The 18,752-nt window shown below is 50.2% G+C and overlaps 6 protein-coding genes across 6 annotated transcripts; 3 read left to right on the top strand and 3 right to left on the bottom strand.

The window, feature by feature from the left end:
• Positions 1 to 1,924: 1,924 nt before the first annotated feature.
• M437DRAFT_40481 (subtilisin-like protein) lies at positions 1,925 to 3,818 on the top strand (the record flags this gene model as incomplete). The annotated part of the gene is made up of 3 exons (XM_041020202.1): positions 1,925 to 2,453; positions 2,508 to 3,433; positions 3,486 to 3,818. The coding sequence occupies 3 exons, from the start codon at positions 1,925 to 1,927 to the stop codon at positions 3,816 to 3,818; spliced, it is 1,788 nt and encodes a 595-aa protein (XP_040882582.1).
• Positions 3,819 to 6,561: 2,743 nt separating this feature from the next.
• Positions 6,562 to 7,554, top strand: M437DRAFT_41197 (alpha/beta-hydrolase; the record flags this gene model as incomplete). The annotated part of the gene is made up of 2 exons (XM_041020337.1): positions 6,562 to 7,323; positions 7,384 to 7,554. 2 exons carry the CDS (start codon positions 6,562 to 6,564, stop codon positions 7,552 to 7,554), a joined length of 933 nt encoding a protein of 310 aa, XP_040882581.1.
• A 627-nt stretch (positions 7,555 to 8,181) lies between these two features.
• On the bottom strand, positions 8,182 to 11,183 carry M437DRAFT_41113 (uncharacterized protein; the record flags this gene model as incomplete). The annotated part of the gene is made up of 4 exons (XM_041020322.1): positions 8,182 to 8,325; positions 8,377 to 10,419; positions 10,603 to 10,856; positions 10,934 to 11,183. 4 exons carry the CDS (start codon positions 11,181 to 11,183, stop codon positions 8,182 to 8,184), a joined length of 2,691 nt encoding a protein of 896 aa, XP_040882580.1.
• Positions 11,184 to 13,640: 2,457 nt separating this feature from the next.
• M437DRAFT_40685 (uncharacterized protein) lies at positions 13,641 to 15,371 on the bottom strand (the record flags this gene model as incomplete). Its single annotated transcript, XM_041020233.1, has 1 exon — positions 13,641 to 15,371. The coding sequence occupies one exon, from the start codon at positions 15,369 to 15,371 to the stop codon at positions 13,641 to 13,643; it is 1,731 nt and encodes a 576-aa protein (XP_040882579.1).
• A 902-nt stretch (positions 15,372 to 16,273) lies between these two features.
• M437DRAFT_40695 (translation initiation factor-like protein eIF-2B subunit alpha) lies at positions 16,274 to 17,380 on the bottom strand (the record flags this gene model as incomplete). The annotated part of the gene is made up of 2 exons (XM_041020234.1): positions 16,274 to 16,363; positions 16,421 to 17,380. 2 exons carry the CDS (start codon positions 17,378 to 17,380, stop codon positions 16,274 to 16,276), a joined length of 1,050 nt encoding a protein of 349 aa, XP_040882578.1.
• Positions 17,381 to 17,903: 523 nt separating this feature from the next.
• Positions 17,904 to 18,740, top strand: M437DRAFT_41371 (DUF1681-domain-containing protein; the record flags this gene model as incomplete). The annotated part of the gene is made up of 2 exons (XM_041020373.1): positions 17,904 to 18,611; positions 18,687 to 18,740. The coding sequence occupies 2 exons, from the start codon at positions 17,904 to 17,906 to the stop codon at positions 18,738 to 18,740; spliced, it is 762 nt and encodes a 253-aa protein (XP_040882577.1).
• Positions 18,741 to 18,752: the final 12 nt, after the last annotated feature.

Below are 18,752 nucleotides of genomic sequence, written 5' to 3'. Positions count from 1 at the left end.
CAGAGATCCGTACCTCCCTTCTACCCTCCGCCGCAACAACAACATCACCAGCACTCCGATCACTCACACTCTCACCAACTTCCTCCGACCTCTTTCGAGCCTGCTCGTCTTCCTCGCGCGCCCATCGCTGTCGACTTTACGCATTTTGGCAAGCCGTCACGCCCGACATCGGCCGAACAGCCCGAATCCGCTCAGCCTTCGAACCCACCAGTGTCGCGCAAACGATCTTTTTCCATCAGCAATGCCTCGGATCAAGCACGCCAACCTCTCTCGCCAGCATACCCTCGTAGCGATCGAAGTCAGAGAAGCGAAGCCGAAAACATAGACCCTTCCCTCTCTTCTGCAGCCCCAGCACCTGGATCTAGTACCTCGATCCAAGAGCACAAAGCCCAGCCAGCCGCTTTGGGCTCTGCAGACTTGACACAATCCGGCCAATCGTCGCGACAAGAAAAAAGAGCCCGACTTGAACAAGAGATGGCTATGATGAGGGAAGCGCTTTTGGCCAAAGAAAGAGAGATGGCTGAATTGGGCGACTGATCAATCATGAACTTCACGATTTCCTTTCTTCATTCTTCTGCATTCAGTGGTGTTACAATATCTGTACTTTCAGCGTAGCAAGGACGCGTTTGAACGGTGGACTCGGCTTATTATTGCTTTCAATTCGACTCGAAAGAGCTGGCGGGCAAGATCGCGTTCGCATATGCATATAGGGCTGGTAGCTATAGTGCGAACTGTTTTAGCAGCATGTTAGAGTATGTAGCAAACTGGCGATATTTGCGTACAACCTCCTCATGTGCTAAAGACTGTCGCAAACTCATGGCATACCGGCTTTTCTACTCTATGCACCTCTAATGACGGTTCTCGGCTAAAGCAATGCAATATACTTTGCAGGAAGGGAGCGCAACATGATACGCATAGCTTCACTGTGACAACCTTCGATGCATCTCGAAGAAGCAGACTTGTCTCGATGATCAATTCTAGATATGAACCACTTTCCGCTATGTACACCATTCTACAGATAAGACTCTGCTTTCTGGTGCCATTCTCATTTCCGTTATCTAGCATGCTCAGGCCTACTACAAGGGAATTGGCTATCGCGAACCGAGCTTTCCGTGTCGGTCACATTTTACGTTTGGTATTCGTGCACAAGGGATCCTACTTACCACTCAACATGCGCGAACAAACCTCCTTCCACATATGCTAGAAATCCCCGGCCCGAGGCAGGAAGACGTTATCTGGCATTGAAGGTCAAAACTTGTCACGCGCTTTGGAAAGCTGCTTGAACGCGCTTGGCCGATGCCGCCCGTCGTCGCGCTTCGTATTTGCACGACACCTTCCTCTTTCGCCATCGCTCTGCCTGCGGGACATGTCGTGTGCCCCGCGTGCCTTTGCCAAAATTACAAACTTCTGTCCTCCATTCCTGCCTGCTCATCTAGGCCTATCTAACCGAAGCTATGACTATGAGCTTGTATACGAGCCTGCAGCCGTAGAGCCATTTGACGCGACTTTGCCTCTGGATAAGGCAGGTGAGAGATGTTAGACATGCACTGATCGTCCCCTAGAATCTCCTGGAACCAAGTCTTGGGCATAAACTCCACCAATTCGTATGGCAATCAGAGGCTTAAGCATGGAGTCTAAGCGTTTGCCGTGCCACCACTCAACTTCTTAGCAGGTGCCCTCATGATCACCATCCAAGCTCTTGCAGTAGACTGGGAGTGATCTGCAGCTATCGTATTGTGTAATCTCCTTAATGTTCTCCACTATCTTGTGAGGCGGCATCCACAGAGCACAGGTGCTACTGGGTATTCGACCAAGCCCAGCAGCTAACCGTGAGGGGGCGTAGACAGGTATAAACAGGCCAGGACCCCCTTCGATTAATCCGAGTCTCTCTTCATCCAGCCGTGCTTTCTTTGTGCTGATCATCATGTTGTCGGCTTCCCTTCTTTCCATTGCGGCTTTGACCGTTCCTAGTGCTCTGGCAGCTTCCCTTCGTGACCAGCTTCCAGGAGTGCCAGCAGGATGGTCTGTCTCAGGTACACCTGATGCATCTCAGTCGATTACTTTGAAGCTTGCTGTGAAGCAACAGAACATCGATCAGCTTGAGGGCCTCCTAAAGTCGGTCTCTGACCCTTCAAGCCCGAACTACGGACAATACTACACTGCCGATCAGGTCAATGCTCTGTTCGGTCCATCGACCGGCTCTGTCGATGCCGTGACTTCGTGGGCTAACTCATCTGGAATGGAAAGCAGCCTCGAGCGTGGCCTGCATGTTACTATCAAGACAACCATTGGCGACGCCAACAAGGTCTTCGGAGCCAATTTCACAACCTTCAAGGATGAGTCCACTGGAGTTGAGAAGTTGAGGACACTCCAATATTCAGTTCATGATGAAATCTCCGATCACGTTGAATTCGTTTCCCCTACCACTTTCTTCGGACGTACAGACGCACAGAGTGCCCTAAGACTTCCTGAGAACGTTGGTATTGAGAGACGTGAACCCGCATCAGAGCCGCTTTCGGATCTGGCCAAGCGTGTTACTACTTGTATCTCGCACTCAGCTCACGGTACTGCTTACCTGGGCCCTGATTGCTGGAAGCAGGTTCTCAACATTACCTATGTTCCCGATGCCTCCAGCGGCAGTCGCATCGGCTTCGGCAGTTTCCTGAATGAATCAGCTATTGAGGCCGACCTCTACCTCTACGAAGAGAAATACGGGATTCCCAAGCAGTCTTTCAACGTCACACTTATCAATGGTGGCGTGAATCATCAGGAACCTGAATACACCACCATTGGGGAGGCTAACCTCGATGCACAAAACATCTTTGGCCTGGCTCACCCCCTGCCAGTAACCGAGTTCATCACCGGTGGTTCGCCTCCTTTCATCCCTAACTTGGATGAGCCTACTGCGGCCGATAACTCCAACGAACCCTACTTGGACTACTACGCATACCTCCTATCTCAGCCTAATGAAGCGCTTCCGCAGGTGATCTCCAATTCTTACGGTGACGACGAGCAGACCGTCCCCATCGACTATGCCACATATGTCTGCAATCAGATCGGTATGATGGGCCTTCGTGGTATCACTATTCTCGAATCATCTGGTGATACAGGTGTTGGTGCCCCATGTCAATCCAACGATGGAAAGAAAACTCCTCAGTTTACACCAGCATTCCCTGGTACCTGCCCCTATGTCACCGCTGTTGGTGGTACGCAGGGCATTGATCCCGAGGTTGCCTGGGACGATTCTACCGGTGGTTTCAGCAACTACTTCCCTCGTGCATGGTATCAGGAGACTGCTGTTGAGACCTATCTTGGCTCTTACATTAGCAAGAGTGTCCAGGAGTACTATACCCCCTACACTAACTTCAGTGGACGTGGATTCCCTGATATCTCGGCCCACAGCTCGAATCCATACTGGCCCGTTTTTGCAAACGTGAGACTCCACCCCTCTTGACTGTGATAATTTGTTACTAATAGCTCTTTAGGGCGTCCTCGCTCTCTACTCTGGAACATCTGCCGCAGCCCCAGCCTGGGCTGCCATGATCGGAATGCTCAATGATGCTCGTCTCAAGGCTGGTCAGCCTACTCTTGGTTTCGTCAACCCACTTTTCTATTCTTTGAAGTCTGGCTTCTTGGACGTCACACAAGGTGGATCCGTTGGCTGCAATGGTGTCAACGGTCAAACCGGTGCGCAAATTCCTGGTGCTTCGGTCATTCCCTGGGCTACTTGGAATGCAACTATCGGTTGGGACCCTGTCACTGGACTTGGTCTGCCCAATGTAAGCTTACGTTCACCATTGAAGATTACATCTAGCTGACAGATTTTAGTTCGGCGTTCTGCTTGACACCCTTGGCCTCGGTGCTTACAACAAGACCGCAACACCATCGTGCCCATCGTGGAACAGCCTCGAATTCACTCCCTCAACGGGAAGCACCTACAAGATCGAGTGCGGCATTGACCACGCTGGTGGTGTTTTCTCCCAAGTCTATGTCAACGGCACCGACAGACTGAACAACTGCATCATGGTTTGCGAAGGTACTGCTGGTTGTATCGACGTCCAGCTCTCCGGAACTACCTGCTATCTCAAGGGTGCAGTCGGAACTGCAGTCTCCAGACCTGGTGCCGTCGGTGCTCGTCTCATCTCCCAGCCTGTTGGTCTCCACGCTCAGCTCACCACTACTGTATCTTGCCCCAGCTGGAACAACACAATCTACAACACTACCTCTGGCTCTCAGTACTTTGTTGAGTGCGGTGTTGATCACCAGGGCGGTGACCTGAAGTTGGTCTACGTGAATGGCGGCATCAAGAGCTGTGTTGCTGCTTGCGAGCAAACACCTGGCTGTATTGATGCTTCGCTGTCTGGCTCTGCTTGCTACCTCAAGAGCAAGGTCGGCAAAGCTGTGCCCAACTCCAATGTCTTTGGTACCCTTCTGATCTCCCACAAGGGTAACTCAACTGCTTAGACGTCTGTATGATTGTTATGATTGATATGCTAGTTATCAAAGAAAACGTTGGATGCATTTAATGCAATCACTACTCAAAATGTAATTGTTCAGAGTTCACATCTAGATTAGTAGTGCTTCACTTTCAACTTCGACCGCTTTGGGAGGTCGCCGTTCACTTGGACGGACTGACACAAGCATATCGATCCTGAGATCAATACCATCACAACAAGCGTTAATCTCGAGGCATGAGAGGCTGTCAATTCGGAGCGTGCCATGTGCTAAGATTCCTCAAATGCAACGACTGGACATCTGACCTCAAATTCTCTCAAGAACTCTTATCACAGATGATGTGACCAATGTGCTACACCAGGCTTAAAACTTTTTCATCTATTTGTATAACAAAACGACCTAGATTGTCGAGGCAAGATATAAAAGCCTCTGTCCTGTCATATCCGATGATTCGAACACAAGAGGACAAAATCTCATAGCATGCATCTATACTTGATTCTCGCAGCACTTGTGGTCGCTTGCCAAGCTAGCCATCTGGTCAACATTAATGGCCTACCCAGATGTATCGTGAGTATACCCCAAGGTAGAGAGAAGACTCTCGATAGCCAACGCAGACCTACAGCAAGATTGCATGCGTGAGTCCAGCTCGCGATTCGACATCGAACACACGAAAGTCAAGCATATCTGTGGGGTCGCACCATCGGGGCGGTACGAAAACTGGATGCACAACTGTCTCAAATTATCTCAATGGTATCGACAGGCTTGAAAACACAGTGAAAGAGATGGTACGCTTTTCGATTAGATAGCTGATGCATCAAGTTGAGTACGTGCAAATATCACAAATGGCTATCTCATGATGGCCACGATGAGCTTGCTACACTGCGGTCATGTTGAGCAACTTTCTTCGCAAACTCTAGAGGATCGGATGACCTGATGCCCTACAGAACAGTCATCAGACAGGCTAATCGACGTGTGATCACCCTAGCCATCGTTGTTTAGCTTTAGAGTTGCTCGTTCAATTGAGTGATTTGATTACAATCGCTAAGAGTTTGTTGAGAACCCCCGCTCATTTGGAGCGTACATATAATCTAGTATTTCCCTACTTTCTGTTGTTCCTCCCAAGCACACTTCCTCTTACAAAGACAAGATGCAATTCAGAAACTTGTTTTACCTTGCAGCTGCAGTCATGGTGACTGCTAAGCCCCCACCAAAAGACACTATCAAAATCCAACAGTGGTCCCCTTGTATGGTAAGTGAATCCATCATGCCTTCACCCAATCACGAAAAACAGGTTGTAATGAAAACCGACAGCAAAGATGCATGCGCGAGGAGAGTTATCACTTCAACATCGAACACGCGACTGTCGAGAAGATGTGTATTGGCGGGCATGCCGCGCAGACCTGGATTGCCTGGGTTCGGGACGGCCTCGAACACTGCCTTTACTGGAACTGTGCCATGGAGCGGGATGATAAGGAGATCGACGGTGAGATAACTGCTCAAGTAGTGAATGCAAAGACACGACCACTGATCCTTCTTGAGTAGACCTCTGGAATTGGTACCGCACGACATGCGGACCTTTTTGGCAAAAAGACGGAGGTGACTGATCCTTCTTGTGTGATCCTCTGGAATTGGTACCGTAAGACATGCGGACCTTTATGGCCTTGAAATGTCAGGAGCCTGACCAACGGACACTTCAAGAGGATACTGAGAATGTCGCACTAATGAGCAGCGGAGTACACGAATCTCAATATCGTAGATAAGATCAAGAATCAACTTTTGACTCACCCCCAAATCGTGCCTTCCAGGTTGGACAACAAATCATTGAGTTCGTCAGGCCTGACCAGCATCTTGAATCAGACTATGCATTCTGATAGTATACTTATTGCTAGCCGTCTTTACAGAAGATGTCAAAGATGTCCAGTCGACTGGTCATGTCTTTGTAATGTAAGATGACATTCAGGAAGTGACGTCCGAGAATCGGGGATAATCTCTTCGGCCCACCATTATATCCGAGCCCACCTTACTATATCATAAGCTCGCATGCTTTGTTTGTCAACACCTTCCCAACTCAAACCAGAATTCACAAATAAAGAAAGTACAGCTACGATGGAAACTTCCAAGTACATCGACTTTACCCAAAAAGACTTCGTTTACAAAACCGTCAACAACCATGACATCTCAACCACGGTCTTGGTCCCGAAGAACATCAAACCAGGAAAACGCCCATTGCTCGTCCATTTCCACGGCGGTTTCCTGATCTGCGGATCTAAGCTCTATGAAGAGTGGCATGCAGTATGGACGATCCAACTTGCAGCCCAGAAAAATGCCATCCTCATCACACCAAACTACCGACTTTTGCCCGAAGCAAATGGCAGAGAAGTACTAGACGACATTGCAGACTTCTGGACTTGGATCAAGAGCTCTCTACCAAGGGAAGTTGAGATTATGGGCAAAGGAGTGCAGGTGGATGTGAACAATGTGTTAGTGGCTGGAGAATCAGCAGGCGGATACCTGGCCGTTCAATCGGCACTGTTGCATCCAGATGCTGGCATCAAAGCGGTGATATCACAATACGGCATGCTGGACAACAGAATTCCACACTTTTCGCAGAAGGGAGAGAAGAACATGGCTGGAGCGCCTCAGCAACCAGAATCCGAGATCGAGGATTACCTGAGGGATGTGAAGAAAGGAGCTGTGAGAACCGAAACACATCCTTGGGAGCTGTGGTTGTTCATCTGTGTTACTGTGCAGGCTGGAAGATATCTGGAGTTCTTGGGTGACGGCCAAGGCGTACATGCGATTGACAACCTCGAAAAGGTCAACAGCGTGCCGGCATGCTGGATTATCCATGGCAAAGAGGATTCATTGGTAAGTTTGTTGGCGAAGAATGTGACAATGAAGTACTCGACTTGCTAACGGGGATAACAGGTTCCCATCGAAGCCTCGAACAATTTCGTTGACAAGCTCAAGCAAGTACAACCTGACACACCATTGAGGTACACGATACAACCTGGCGAACACGGGTTCGATGGTGCGGTGACTATGGATGCGGATTGGGTCGAGGAAGGCTGTGCCTGGCTAGAACAGTATTGGCCATGAACACTAGGAGGCATATCAGTCTTCGAAACTGGCGCAACATCTCAGATGCTCCAAGTCGCAGAACAGATGCTTGAGAACATACATAGAAGAGCTATTACTGAGCACTCGACAACCAAAGATACAGTGTAGCTGTCTGAACTTATTTCCTCTCCTGTACGGTCTGGAAAGCGTGCCTAAGTGCTGTATGACATCCAAGTCTCAAGTACAACGGAAACATAGAGCAAGAGGTGCAGGAAGAGTTTACAAATGGTAGCCTTGGTACCTGCTTGATCGAAGCCCCTGCCAGCAGGCTTTTTCGGCAGTACTCGAGCCATACCTCCGTGGATCATGTATGGTTGATTCTCTCATCCTAACTCACCTCGACTATGGTTTATTGACGGTGGAGTGGCGGGTACAGCACATGAAAAGTCAAGAGATCTAGTAAGGGAGAAGTCTGCAATGCATGTACTCGCATATGAACTGTTCTGTGTACCGCGAATGCTAGAAACGGGAAAGGGTATCTGAGAAGAAGAGAGCAGAAGAAAGAAGAAAAGAGAAACAATGAGCTTCATACAGCAGCCACAGACCCAATACCACATGACATCGTTGTTTTTATGAGAACTTTTGGGCCATTGAGATGCCGTTGATCTACAACGCCAACCCAGAGCCATCTCCTGTCCACCTATATAATGCAAGCACCTCCCTGCGGCGCTGCTGTTGTTCGCCAAAATCTTCGAGACTGCGTCCACGGACCTGACTCAAAGCACTGCGCATGACTTTACGGAAGTTCCTCTGTGAAAAAGGTTAGTTAACGATCAAATGTGTGAACGAAGACAGACGAACCTGGTACTCTGTGTTCAAAGTCACGACACAGACTTCATGTGCTCGGACAATCTGCTCGCATGCTTTGACGACACTCGCGCTGGCTTCTCCTTGTAGCTTGTCGGCAATCAACAGCAACAAAAAGCTACCCTGGAGGAGATAAATGCCAAAGAAGAATGGCATGAAACTGAGATCTGGATCATAATCCAGAATACCACTGATGGCATCAGCAGCCGAGACAGCATGCCCTGTAGCCGAAACGAACGATTGTGAAGATATCCATAGATCGTTGTCGTCTAGGAGAGATATAGGGTCCCATTTGCCGTTGAGCAGGATATGTAGCGTGTGCATCAGATGCGTTCCATAAGCCACAATCGTCTTCGTGAGAAGTACAGTCTCGGTAATGCGGTTGCTGCTCGTGGACTGGTTTGAAGGACTGGCATTGTCGACATGCGTGCCATCAGGATTGGTGCCATCGGCCGGGATGAACCGAGCTTCGAACGCCTCCAGACTGCGACCATACGAATCCAGCTGAAGGCTAATTTCGTGTGCCATATCATCCAGATCTGTGCCATTCCTGAATCGCATACCAAATCGAGGATGATTGCGAGTATGGTTTAGGTCCACGATTTCTCCCAAAATAGTCATTAGTGGCAAGAAATAGCCGAAGATGCTATGTCCCGTACATTCCAATGGCGGACCTCTTCGTCGGTAATACGTTTCGGGCATGTTTTCAGTCGTGTAGTACTCGCCTGCCTGATAGACAGACTCATCTTCAGGTTGCAACAAGCCTTCGCACTCAGCATCCAGAAGAAAAAGCGGTCTGTTGTAACAAAGCGCAAGATGTCTGTCGACAATGTATAGTAGCCACCAGGCTCTCCTTCTCTCTTCTCTTTCTTCTTCGGTCACGACACCTGGTTGCGACATAGACGCAGGCATGCCGCTGAAACGGCGCGAATTGAAGCCTTGCTGACCATTCATGCTGATGTCGTTTTCGGCGTTACCTTCAGCGATCGCGCTCTCGTCCTGCTGCATGGAGGGATCCGGGTTAGGAGGTAGTTCTCGACCGAGTTTGAGCTCTCTGGCCAGAGACCAGGCCGCGTTCCACCAGCGTAAGCTGGCAGCTTTGTACTCGCTCGCTGAAACCACAGTGGCCAGGTTGATGTATGTCGCAACGTCATCCAAGGCTCCCGCAGCACCTGTAGACCCACCTTCACTATCATGTCTTGCGGTGTGCAATGCCACACCGAATCCTCCCAGTGCAACACCGTTCACAACAGGATTAGCTGTTTGGGTAGAACCCTCCGTTGGTGTGTGAATGAGGGGTCGCAGGAGACTGACGGTAAGCTCCAAAAGTTTCTGGCAGACTTTACCCCTGGCTGATGGAGGGGAGGTTAGAAAGGCAGATTCGCTAGTTTGAGCACCAACCCAAAGCATACTCGCAAGCAGAGCAGGACTGCACGTTCGAGGATTATTTTGGCGTAAGAAAGAATTTTTGCGGAAGATGATACCCAAAACGTAGGGAGAGGCAGGTTGGATGAACTTGCTGTATGAGCTTGAGAAATAAATCTCCAAGAGATCGCAGGCAAGACTGATTGGAATGATGGCGGAGATTCTGGAAAGAATAGGCTTGAGTACAGGGTAACGCAGGGTCTGATTGGTGGGTTGCTGAAAGTTCGTATACAGAGCGGCAGAAGGAGAAGGCAGCTGTAGCCATCCCGGAGATCCAGCATGTGGAGAGGTGCCCATTAAGCCATGAGCAGAGATGGGCGACTCACCCATCCGAAAATTCGTGCTGAAATTGTTGTTTTGACTCTGCGGACTTGGTACAGCATACGGACTCTCGGGGTTGAAGGTCATGCCATTGGGATAGGCTAGTGGAGCGGAGAGGGGAGCAGCACCGCCAGGCATCATGGGGTGGTGAGCAACGGCGGATGGAGGCTGTTGCAGTACACTGCGGTGGTAGTCATCCATCGGACCCGAGTAGTTGGTAACGCCGACGGGAGTTCGATCAGGCATTGCCGAATGGTTTGCGCGAGGAGCAGGCAGGATACCGGGCTGGTTCTGGCCGTCGACTGAGGCGCGTACATTAGAGTATCGTTCATTTGGAGCTCCCGGAACGGAATCTTTGTTGAGGTTCAGCGGCGGTAGATGGTGCTGCGACTGTGGCTGAGACTGTGGTTGTTGCGCTTGAGCTGGCGGAGGAGGTGGAGGTAGAGGTGGGGCCAGGGTCTGTGGATTGGATACGGTCATCGAGGCCCTCCTCTGCGGTGGTGGAGGCAGATGGTGATTGCTCGACCTCCGCCGCTTGAGCGAGTTCTGGGCAATGTCGGTGGCGTTATCCGGGGGAGCGGACTGCTCATTGCTCGACTTGGGACTGTCGTTGGCGCCATTGTCTGAAGTGGCAGTGGCGGGGTTCTGAGACTGGGCAGCAATGTCTTTGCGTGAAGCCTTGCCTCGCTTTTTGCGCTCGCGGTTGTACTCGCACGTAAGACCGAACTCTGTATATCATGACGCGTTAGTCCGGGCTTGGTCTCGGCTGGGCATGGTCGAGTGCTCAAGCGGCGTGTCAACATACCCACGCAATGCGCGCAAGGCGTCTTGCCATCGCACTTTGTCCTCAGCTGGTTACATTGGTCGCACGCCCGGCTGATTCTTCGTCGCACTGGTGCTCCATTGCTGCTGGTCTTGTTGTTCGCATTCTGGTCTTGGCCGTTCTGGTTCTGGCTAAATGCATCGTGGTCTTGCGGAGCTGGGTTCAGGTGCGAGTCGTGGAGTTGCTGCAATGCGTACTGCGATCCCTGTGCCAGAGCGTCCAATCCAGACATGGGAGCTTGGTTGTGGTCGTGGTGTGTCACCATGTTGGCACTCGACATGCGGCCAAAGCCCTGAGGATAATGCATGCCGCCGGCTGACAGCATTTCGATGAGTGCTGGTCCTGGAAGGTCGCGTCCTCGGCCGTCAAGTCGAGATGTGTCGAGTCGTTCTCATACAAGACGAGGGGCAAATTAAAGCAGGAAAGAGCGTTTCCAAAGGCTCTCGAACTTGGGAAATGCGGGCACAACTTGGGGATCATTTGCGGGATTCATGCAGCCCCGGGAAGCCGCCAAGTGCTTCTCCACACCTCGGTCTAACCGGCGCTCACCTTTTTTAACCATGCATGCACCATTTCCGCTGCCCGAACCTTCAATTTGTGACATTCCCTGGCTGCCTCAACCTTCCCCGAGTCCCTGAGCAATCTCAATCACCCAGCGATATACTTTGTGTCAGCCCTTTGCCCATCTCCGAGCTGTTGTTGTGAGCAGCAGCAGCGTCTATCTTCGCTGGCCAAGTCCGCCGAAGCCTCTGTTTAGCGAGGTTTTAGGTGGCGTTTGTCTTAGAGCCATGTTAGCTTGTCCTGTGACCCACTCAGGAAGGCGTGATGTCGGCTTGGTCCACGTGATATCAGCCACCCGACTCGCTCTGCCGGAACCATCTGCGTACTTCGTTCCAAGAAGTCGATGATCCCTTCTACTTCTCTACAACCCCAGCTCGCAGGGCTGCGACGTCCGCATCTGACACGTCTGTGGCCTGCCTTTTATTGAAGCTTGTCAGGACTACGGCGAACTGCATCCACGTGCATCCTGACCCAATACCTCCGAACACTCCTGTCTCGGGCCTATTTCAATTACTTGATCTACTTGTGAACCCGTTCCGCACGGCCATCACATTTTGCTGTGGATCGAGACCAAGCCCCCAGGACTCCCCACCATCACCCCCGGCCGTCCCCGGTGCTCTGTTTGTGTTACTCCATCTCTTCACATTTGCTCTTGTTTTCATGGCACTATCTCGGTCTCAATGCCTTGCTGACATGTCGTGACCTCATAACTCGTCTATCTCGCCGAAGGATTGCTCATGCTTTTTGTGTCACCACAGACCATGACAGCAGGAGCCGTGTAGCAGACCATTTGCATTGCGATGCCGCCCCTGACCAATTCCTGCATAAGAACATCCTTTTTTACGTTCAGCATCGGGTATGCATAGCCACATGTGGCTGCACCTGAAACTGTGCCCATTATCCTTTCCAAGATCTTTCGCGCCCTGAAACTCATCATGTCGCAATGCATCCATCGCCATCGACTTGATTGGCTTCTCGCATTAGGCCAGACTCCTCAATCGCAAGTTCACCATTATGGTCGTAGTACAGAGAAAGATGTATGGCTTCTCTTTGGCCTCTATTCATGGGATTAGGTCTCATCCGGCCCATGGTTACCGCTCAAGGATAAATTACGGGCCTAGATTTTAAACTTCCAGCCAAGATGCTTATTTTGACATATATCAGATCCGTCGTCAATGGCCGCGCCTACTTAGCCTAAATGCCTATCCATTTGATGTCGACGTAAGTACTCTCTAAGGAGAGACGTCACGTACAAAATTATGGACGATCCATGCTCGAGCTCGCTATTTTCAACTACTGACATACCAAGCTAGCCACCTCTGGAGCGCCATGCAGATACAGAAGCCTGATGGTCCCCTGTTCTCGAAAACCATGGATGCAATCTCCAAGTTATTATCATGTATGCCCTGGCCATCGCAAGTCTCGACTCCTCGATATCCTCTCAATCAGCTGTTTACCTGGGATCAGGATAAAATCCCCAGAGATGGTAGAACCAACTTCGAAAAGCCATGAAAAAATATTAGGAGAGTCATGATCTGAGCGTCGACCGGAGACCGTCTTGCCATCTCTATATGGGCTGTACCTTCCTCTGGTGCCGCAATGGTCTTCCATGCATGGTTCAAGATGGGAAACTACCCATCTGAGAAATGTCCAGGCTGGGTCCCCCTGACAGATGGCCTTGGGTTTTTTCTTTTCTACATCAAAGTGGTTACTCTCCCGACGGAAGCATTCTTGCTATGGGTAGGACTGACGTTAGCTTATAGACGTCAGTTCAACATCGAGTTTGTGCGCTTACCATGCAATCGGGCAGTGTGCTGTTGACAAAGCAACCTTGGTCTTTATTGGCATAGAGCTTGATATCTTCTACCATCCTTAGATGTCAACAACTGCCACCGTTCACAACTTTTCCTGTTCCTCTGGCGAGATATAGTAATACTATAGACTTTCGAAATGCAAAGTCATTTCCCAAATCGAACTGTGGCCATGGAAAACGACTACAATGACATACTCTCTTTGGATATCGCTTCAATTTCTAGAATATTGTGTATCTTGATAGCTATATTGTGACAGCCTTCTACACACGGAGATAGTGAGGATTCCCTGTCAATGCACTAACCTTGGTCTCTGTCTACAAGTTCCTCTCATATTTCTCTCTGGCCATCTCTTTCACAATCTCTGGTGTCAAGTCCACATCAAGCAGATCAATCGATGAACCTCTCCAACTAAGTTTACACTTGAACAACGCTTTCATCTTTGAGTCAACAGTCAGTGCTTGTTTCCTCCTAAGCTCATAGAACAACCAATCCTTTTCCTCGAAACTGGTGGCTTGCATCTCAAGTTCTATCTCTGCTATCACTTCTCTCTGGCTCTTGACTAGTGATTCTGCAGCTCCTTTCTTGAGCATCTCGTTAAGGTTGTTCTTGTAGCCTTCGAGCGTGTCTTTACTAATGGGTTCAAAATGAGCTGGTAGAAACTCTCTTCCAAAGCGATAAATTCCCTGTTCTAGGTTTTTGCGCTCGTCTGAGTCGGCATTAGGCGACAGGGCGGCTAGTTTTTCGAGAGTGTGCTGGTAGCGGAGTTTGTTGATTTCGCGCGATCGCATTTTGGACACATGCTCGGATAGTGCCCTCAGAGGTTGTTGGCCAATGTAGCGCTGGCGGAGTTCGGTTTCATAATTCTCTCTCGATCGCTCAAATTTGTCGCGGTCAAAGGTATCTGGCCATCCCGCTTCGAGGTAGAGGCTTTCATAGGCTGTAAATCTTTCCTTGTCATGATCTGGAGAGTATAGTCCACCAGGGATCCATTGTAAGGTCCTAAAATTGTTGATCATGCTGCGGAGATAAGGTATTGCGTTGTGTCTGAAATCACAGACATTGCCAAAGCAAGTTTGAGAGATTGTGAAATTATGGGTGTTGACGAAGAGGATTGTACCATGATTGCCGATACTGTTGAGCGTGACGTGCCAGGGGCGCATGTAAAGGAGGAGACGTTCATTCCTAGGATCTTCCTCAAGTAATTTTCGATAGGCCTTTTCCTCCTCTTCTTTCTTTGCTTTCGCTGCTGCAAATTCAGCTTCTTCTTCCTCCAATGCCGCGTTGGCGAGGATAGTGTCTTGTTGCAAGGTAAGAAGTTCTTCTGCTTCGATCTCTTCTTCGTCTGAGGAGGGAGCGTCGGTCATTTCTTCGTCGTCAGTCGTTTCGTCGTCATCAGTTGCTTCTTCATCATCGGTATCTTGATTGCCGTCAGTCGTCTCTCCCCAATCGGCGTCCTCAAGATCGTCGTCTTCAGGTTCATCAATCATCAGCCAATCCTTCTCCTCTTCCTCTTCCTCCTCCTCCTCCTCCATCTCCCCACCTTCCTCATCAACATCTTTACATTTCAAGTCCCACCCGATAGCTCTCGCTCCCTTCCATCCGACATCGGTAAAGTAGCATGGATCAGAACATTTTCTCCACCAGGAGAGTTCCTTGTCCTCTCCCCTTAGATCATTATCAAACTCTCCCCCATACAAGAACTCTCCTTGGTCAGATCCAAAGTTCCAGTTAGGTCCTGTGCCGTCATAGCAAGGAAGCATTTGCAAGAGATCCACGACTTGCTTCTCTAGTCCGAACAGAGCAGCATGTTTCAAGGATATTGGGCAAGTATTGTGTGGAGCGAATGACACAGAAGTAGGCGGTAGGTAACCCATCTCGATGAACAGAGTGTAAAGTTCGTTCATCAGTGAAGCTATGGTAGCAATCTTGGGATGAGTTGACGCTGGAAAGACGGCATCGTATATAGATATGTCTGTTGGTGATATAAATGGGCGTAGGCAATCGGTCCTCTGCACCAGTTTCTCCCAGGTTGTTGGTTCATCCATTGTCGCTCTTTTGCCTTGTCCGAGAGAAGTACGTCGATTACACACAACTCCGGAGGAAAGTCTGATTTCACAGTTTTCAACTAGAGCCTCTCGTTCGCTATATGGTTGTCTCTGCCTAGGAAATCGTTCGAAATAGGCTTCAGTTTCGCGGACGTTGCGCCTGGACAGGCAGCAATGCGACCAAGCGACGCGTCTTAGGCATCCTGCAGAACCTGGACTTGTATTGCACAACGACCTCAGTCGTCGACTAGGATGATCATCTTTTAACTGATTACTGAATCGCTCAACAATGTTTGTCTCCAATGCTCAAAACATCTATATATTGTCGTCGTAGAAGTGCAGAAGTGCGGCCACAGAAACATCCTCATATAAGCTTTCCCTGAGAGTTTCGCCCTTTCATTGCACTTATTGTGTATCCAAGATTCGTCTTTACTATTGAAATCTTCACGATAGGGAATGTGTCGGTCGCGAAGTTGGGACTTTCTATGGTCAGGGAGATTCAACAGTCTGATCTCACAGCAAGCAGAAGATGGTGGTGTTGCTTGAGCATGGCATTCTCGTATCTAACCGTCTCACTTCCGTTCTTAGACAGGTTTTATCCTCCTTTGTACTCTGCATTGTACCATTTCCGAATAACGGCGAATCGCTCTACTACACTTTCTTCTCACATATTTCCCCACTCCAACTCTTGTCCTTTTTGGTTTCATCAATATCATGATCATCATGACTCTCGTAATCTCGGCGCGGCACTTCCCTGCTCGTGGCAATTGTGCGTGCTTTCCTCTGCCGAGTGAAAGATGTTATGTTCAGAGAGAGGTGTCTGTATATGCACTGACACTGTCCTTGCGCGCGTGTCCATGTTCAATCAAGCTCACAAGACGAGCTTCCACAAATCCGGGCGCCTAGAACCAAATCTTGATGAGCTCCTCGCTGACTGCGGATGGTAGCAAGACACCTGACTCGGTGATGATGCCAGAGATAAGATTAGGAGGCTGTTGAAAAGATATTAGCTTTGATCGTCTCAGGTAGATGTATAAGGTATAACATACTGTAAAGTCAACAGCATCAGTGTTGGCTACGCTGTCGGAGACACCCGCATCAGAGTGGGTGTCCATGTCAGCTACGCCCTCATCCTTTGCAGAAACGCTTCCAGTAGTGCTGGTGGCGTCGCCTGTGGTCTTGAACTCGACAATGTTCTGATCGATACCCAGATCAGTCTGACCAAGAGGGTACAATCTAACGAACTTGTGACTTTCAGATACAACGTAGAAAGGCTTGTTGGCGGCCTTGGCCAGCATGGCGATCTGATAGGTGCCCAATCTGCTGATGATACCTCCATTCTCGACAACACCTTCAGCACCGACGAAACATTGTGAGACCTGGTTCAAGCTGTATGCGATAGCAGTGGGAGGGATTGTGGCGACAGGGATTCCAAGCTTGCGCAGCTGAGCGATGTTGTCCCTGCTCTCTGCATCCGACGAGTCGGAAACAACGTAGATGACACGGAAGCGAATGCTGCCTTGAGCACCGAAACCAGCACTTGTCTCGGCAGCTGAACGCAAGAGAGCACCAACGACACGTGAACCTCCGTTTGTCAGGACAGTGTTGCCGTCGCGAACAAAATGTCTACCGAAACCAGCGATTTTGTCACGAGCCTCTTTCGCACGCTCGACGAACAAGCGACCGTTCTGGACCAGGTGGGTACGGATGGTATCAAAATCGCTGTTACGGCCAGCGGTGGGTTTTTGCAGAGTGGTGATGATGTAGCGTTGGAACAAGTCGGTACCGGCAGAAAGAGAAATGGGGTTGGGAATGCGAGCCTTCAATTCGGCAGTGAGAGTCGATAGGAGGTCCAGAGTTTCCGAGACAGTGGTCGCGGGGGTGTGGGCAAGAGCGAGAACCAGGGCTTCAATGGCGGCGACAGGCATGGTCAACTCTGGGTCATCGGCCAGCAGTCGCTTGTATGTGTCGACGACATCGAAATTTTGCTGCTTGTTTGCGGAGACCATGTTGTCGAGGTAGTAGCTGTCGAGCAGAGAGAGGCGGAGTACCGAGGGACGAGAAGGTGGAGAAAGATTGGACGAGGTGATGGGCGTGGCAGGGTCAAGTCGAAAGTCGACCTGTGGTTTCTGGTATGGAAGCTGAACTTGAACTTTGGGCTGTGACTGTTTCTGCTCGACTGCTGCGCCAAAAGAAGCTTCGACTAGCGAGTCATTAGCCTGCATCTGCTCGGAGTTTAAGACCGGTCGTTGCTGCCCATCTTGTTGCATCATGCTGCTTGTCTCCTACTCTGCATGTATAGAACGAAGTGATAGCAGACCTAATGTCCTTTGGCCCACCCTCGCCCATCAACGTATCACCAAGTAGCTGGCTTGACATGCCATGACTATGATTGCATCCTGACATGCCTTGCTGGGCATTTTGCCAAGGCGGCTGGATTCACATGCCAATCACTGCACTTCCGCGCTGTTTGACTCCTTGTACTGCTGTACGAGTACCATTAAACCAACATCAAAGCCGCACTCCGAGACAATGACAACTCTTGATCCAGCCACCGGCCGTCCCTTGCCCGACTCTGCCATTCAGCGAGTCCTGTTTGTCTGCCCACGCGTCCATGTCTACCAGATTCCCCCTCTTACCTCCAACAAGGGCTTCTCTGCTGGATCATGGACTGCCCCTCCGCGCCCAACCGCCCAGATGATTTTCACCGCCCGTCTGCGTATCATTGAGACATCGCTTTCAACCCAAATAAAGACAGATATTGTGCTTGAGGACCCCAAGACTGCCGACCTTTTCGCTGCTGCCCCTTACACGTCGCCTGCTGTAGTTGAGCAAGCCAACGATAGCAGTCGCTTCTTTGCCATCCGTGTTGTTGGAGAAGGCGGCATGAAGGCCACTCTGGGTATGGGCTTCGAGGAAAGACCTGACGCTTTCGACTTCAGCATCACCCTGTCCGAGGCCAGGAAGCTTCTCGGCATGGAGCAGAAGCTCGGTCCTGGTCAGGCACAGCCTCAACACTTGACCAGGAAGACGGTCGAGGAGCCCAAGAAAGATTTCAGTTTGAAAGAGGGGGAAAGCATCCATGTTGAGATTGGAGGCCGTGGCAGAAGGCAGCAACAATCCAATGCTGCAGTCAAGGACGATGGCAATGCTCTCTTTTCCATTAAACCTCCACCACCTCCTGCTTCAGAAGACGACTATGCGCTTCCTTCCCTCGCTCCTCCGCCATCAGCTGCTCATGTCAAGGCTGCCTCCACGAGCCCATCGCCCGCCAGGCAACAACCGCAATATCAAGCCCAACAGAATCCGAATCAGCCTTCGGCACAGGATCTAGGTTTCGATGACGGCGAGTTTGGCGAATTCCAGTAAACGTTAATGATA

This window comes from Aureobasidium melanogenum (assembly GCF_000721775.1).
Source record: "Aureobasidium melanogenum CBS 110374 unplaced genomic scaffold scaffold_3, whole genome shotgun sequence".
Taxonomy (NCBI): domain Eukaryota; kingdom Fungi; phylum Ascomycota; class Dothideomycetes; order Dothideales; family Saccotheciaceae; genus Aureobasidium; species Aureobasidium melanogenum.
The sequence above is the reverse complement of the archived record's forward strand: the minus strand, read 5'-3'. Positions and strand labels throughout refer to the sequence as shown.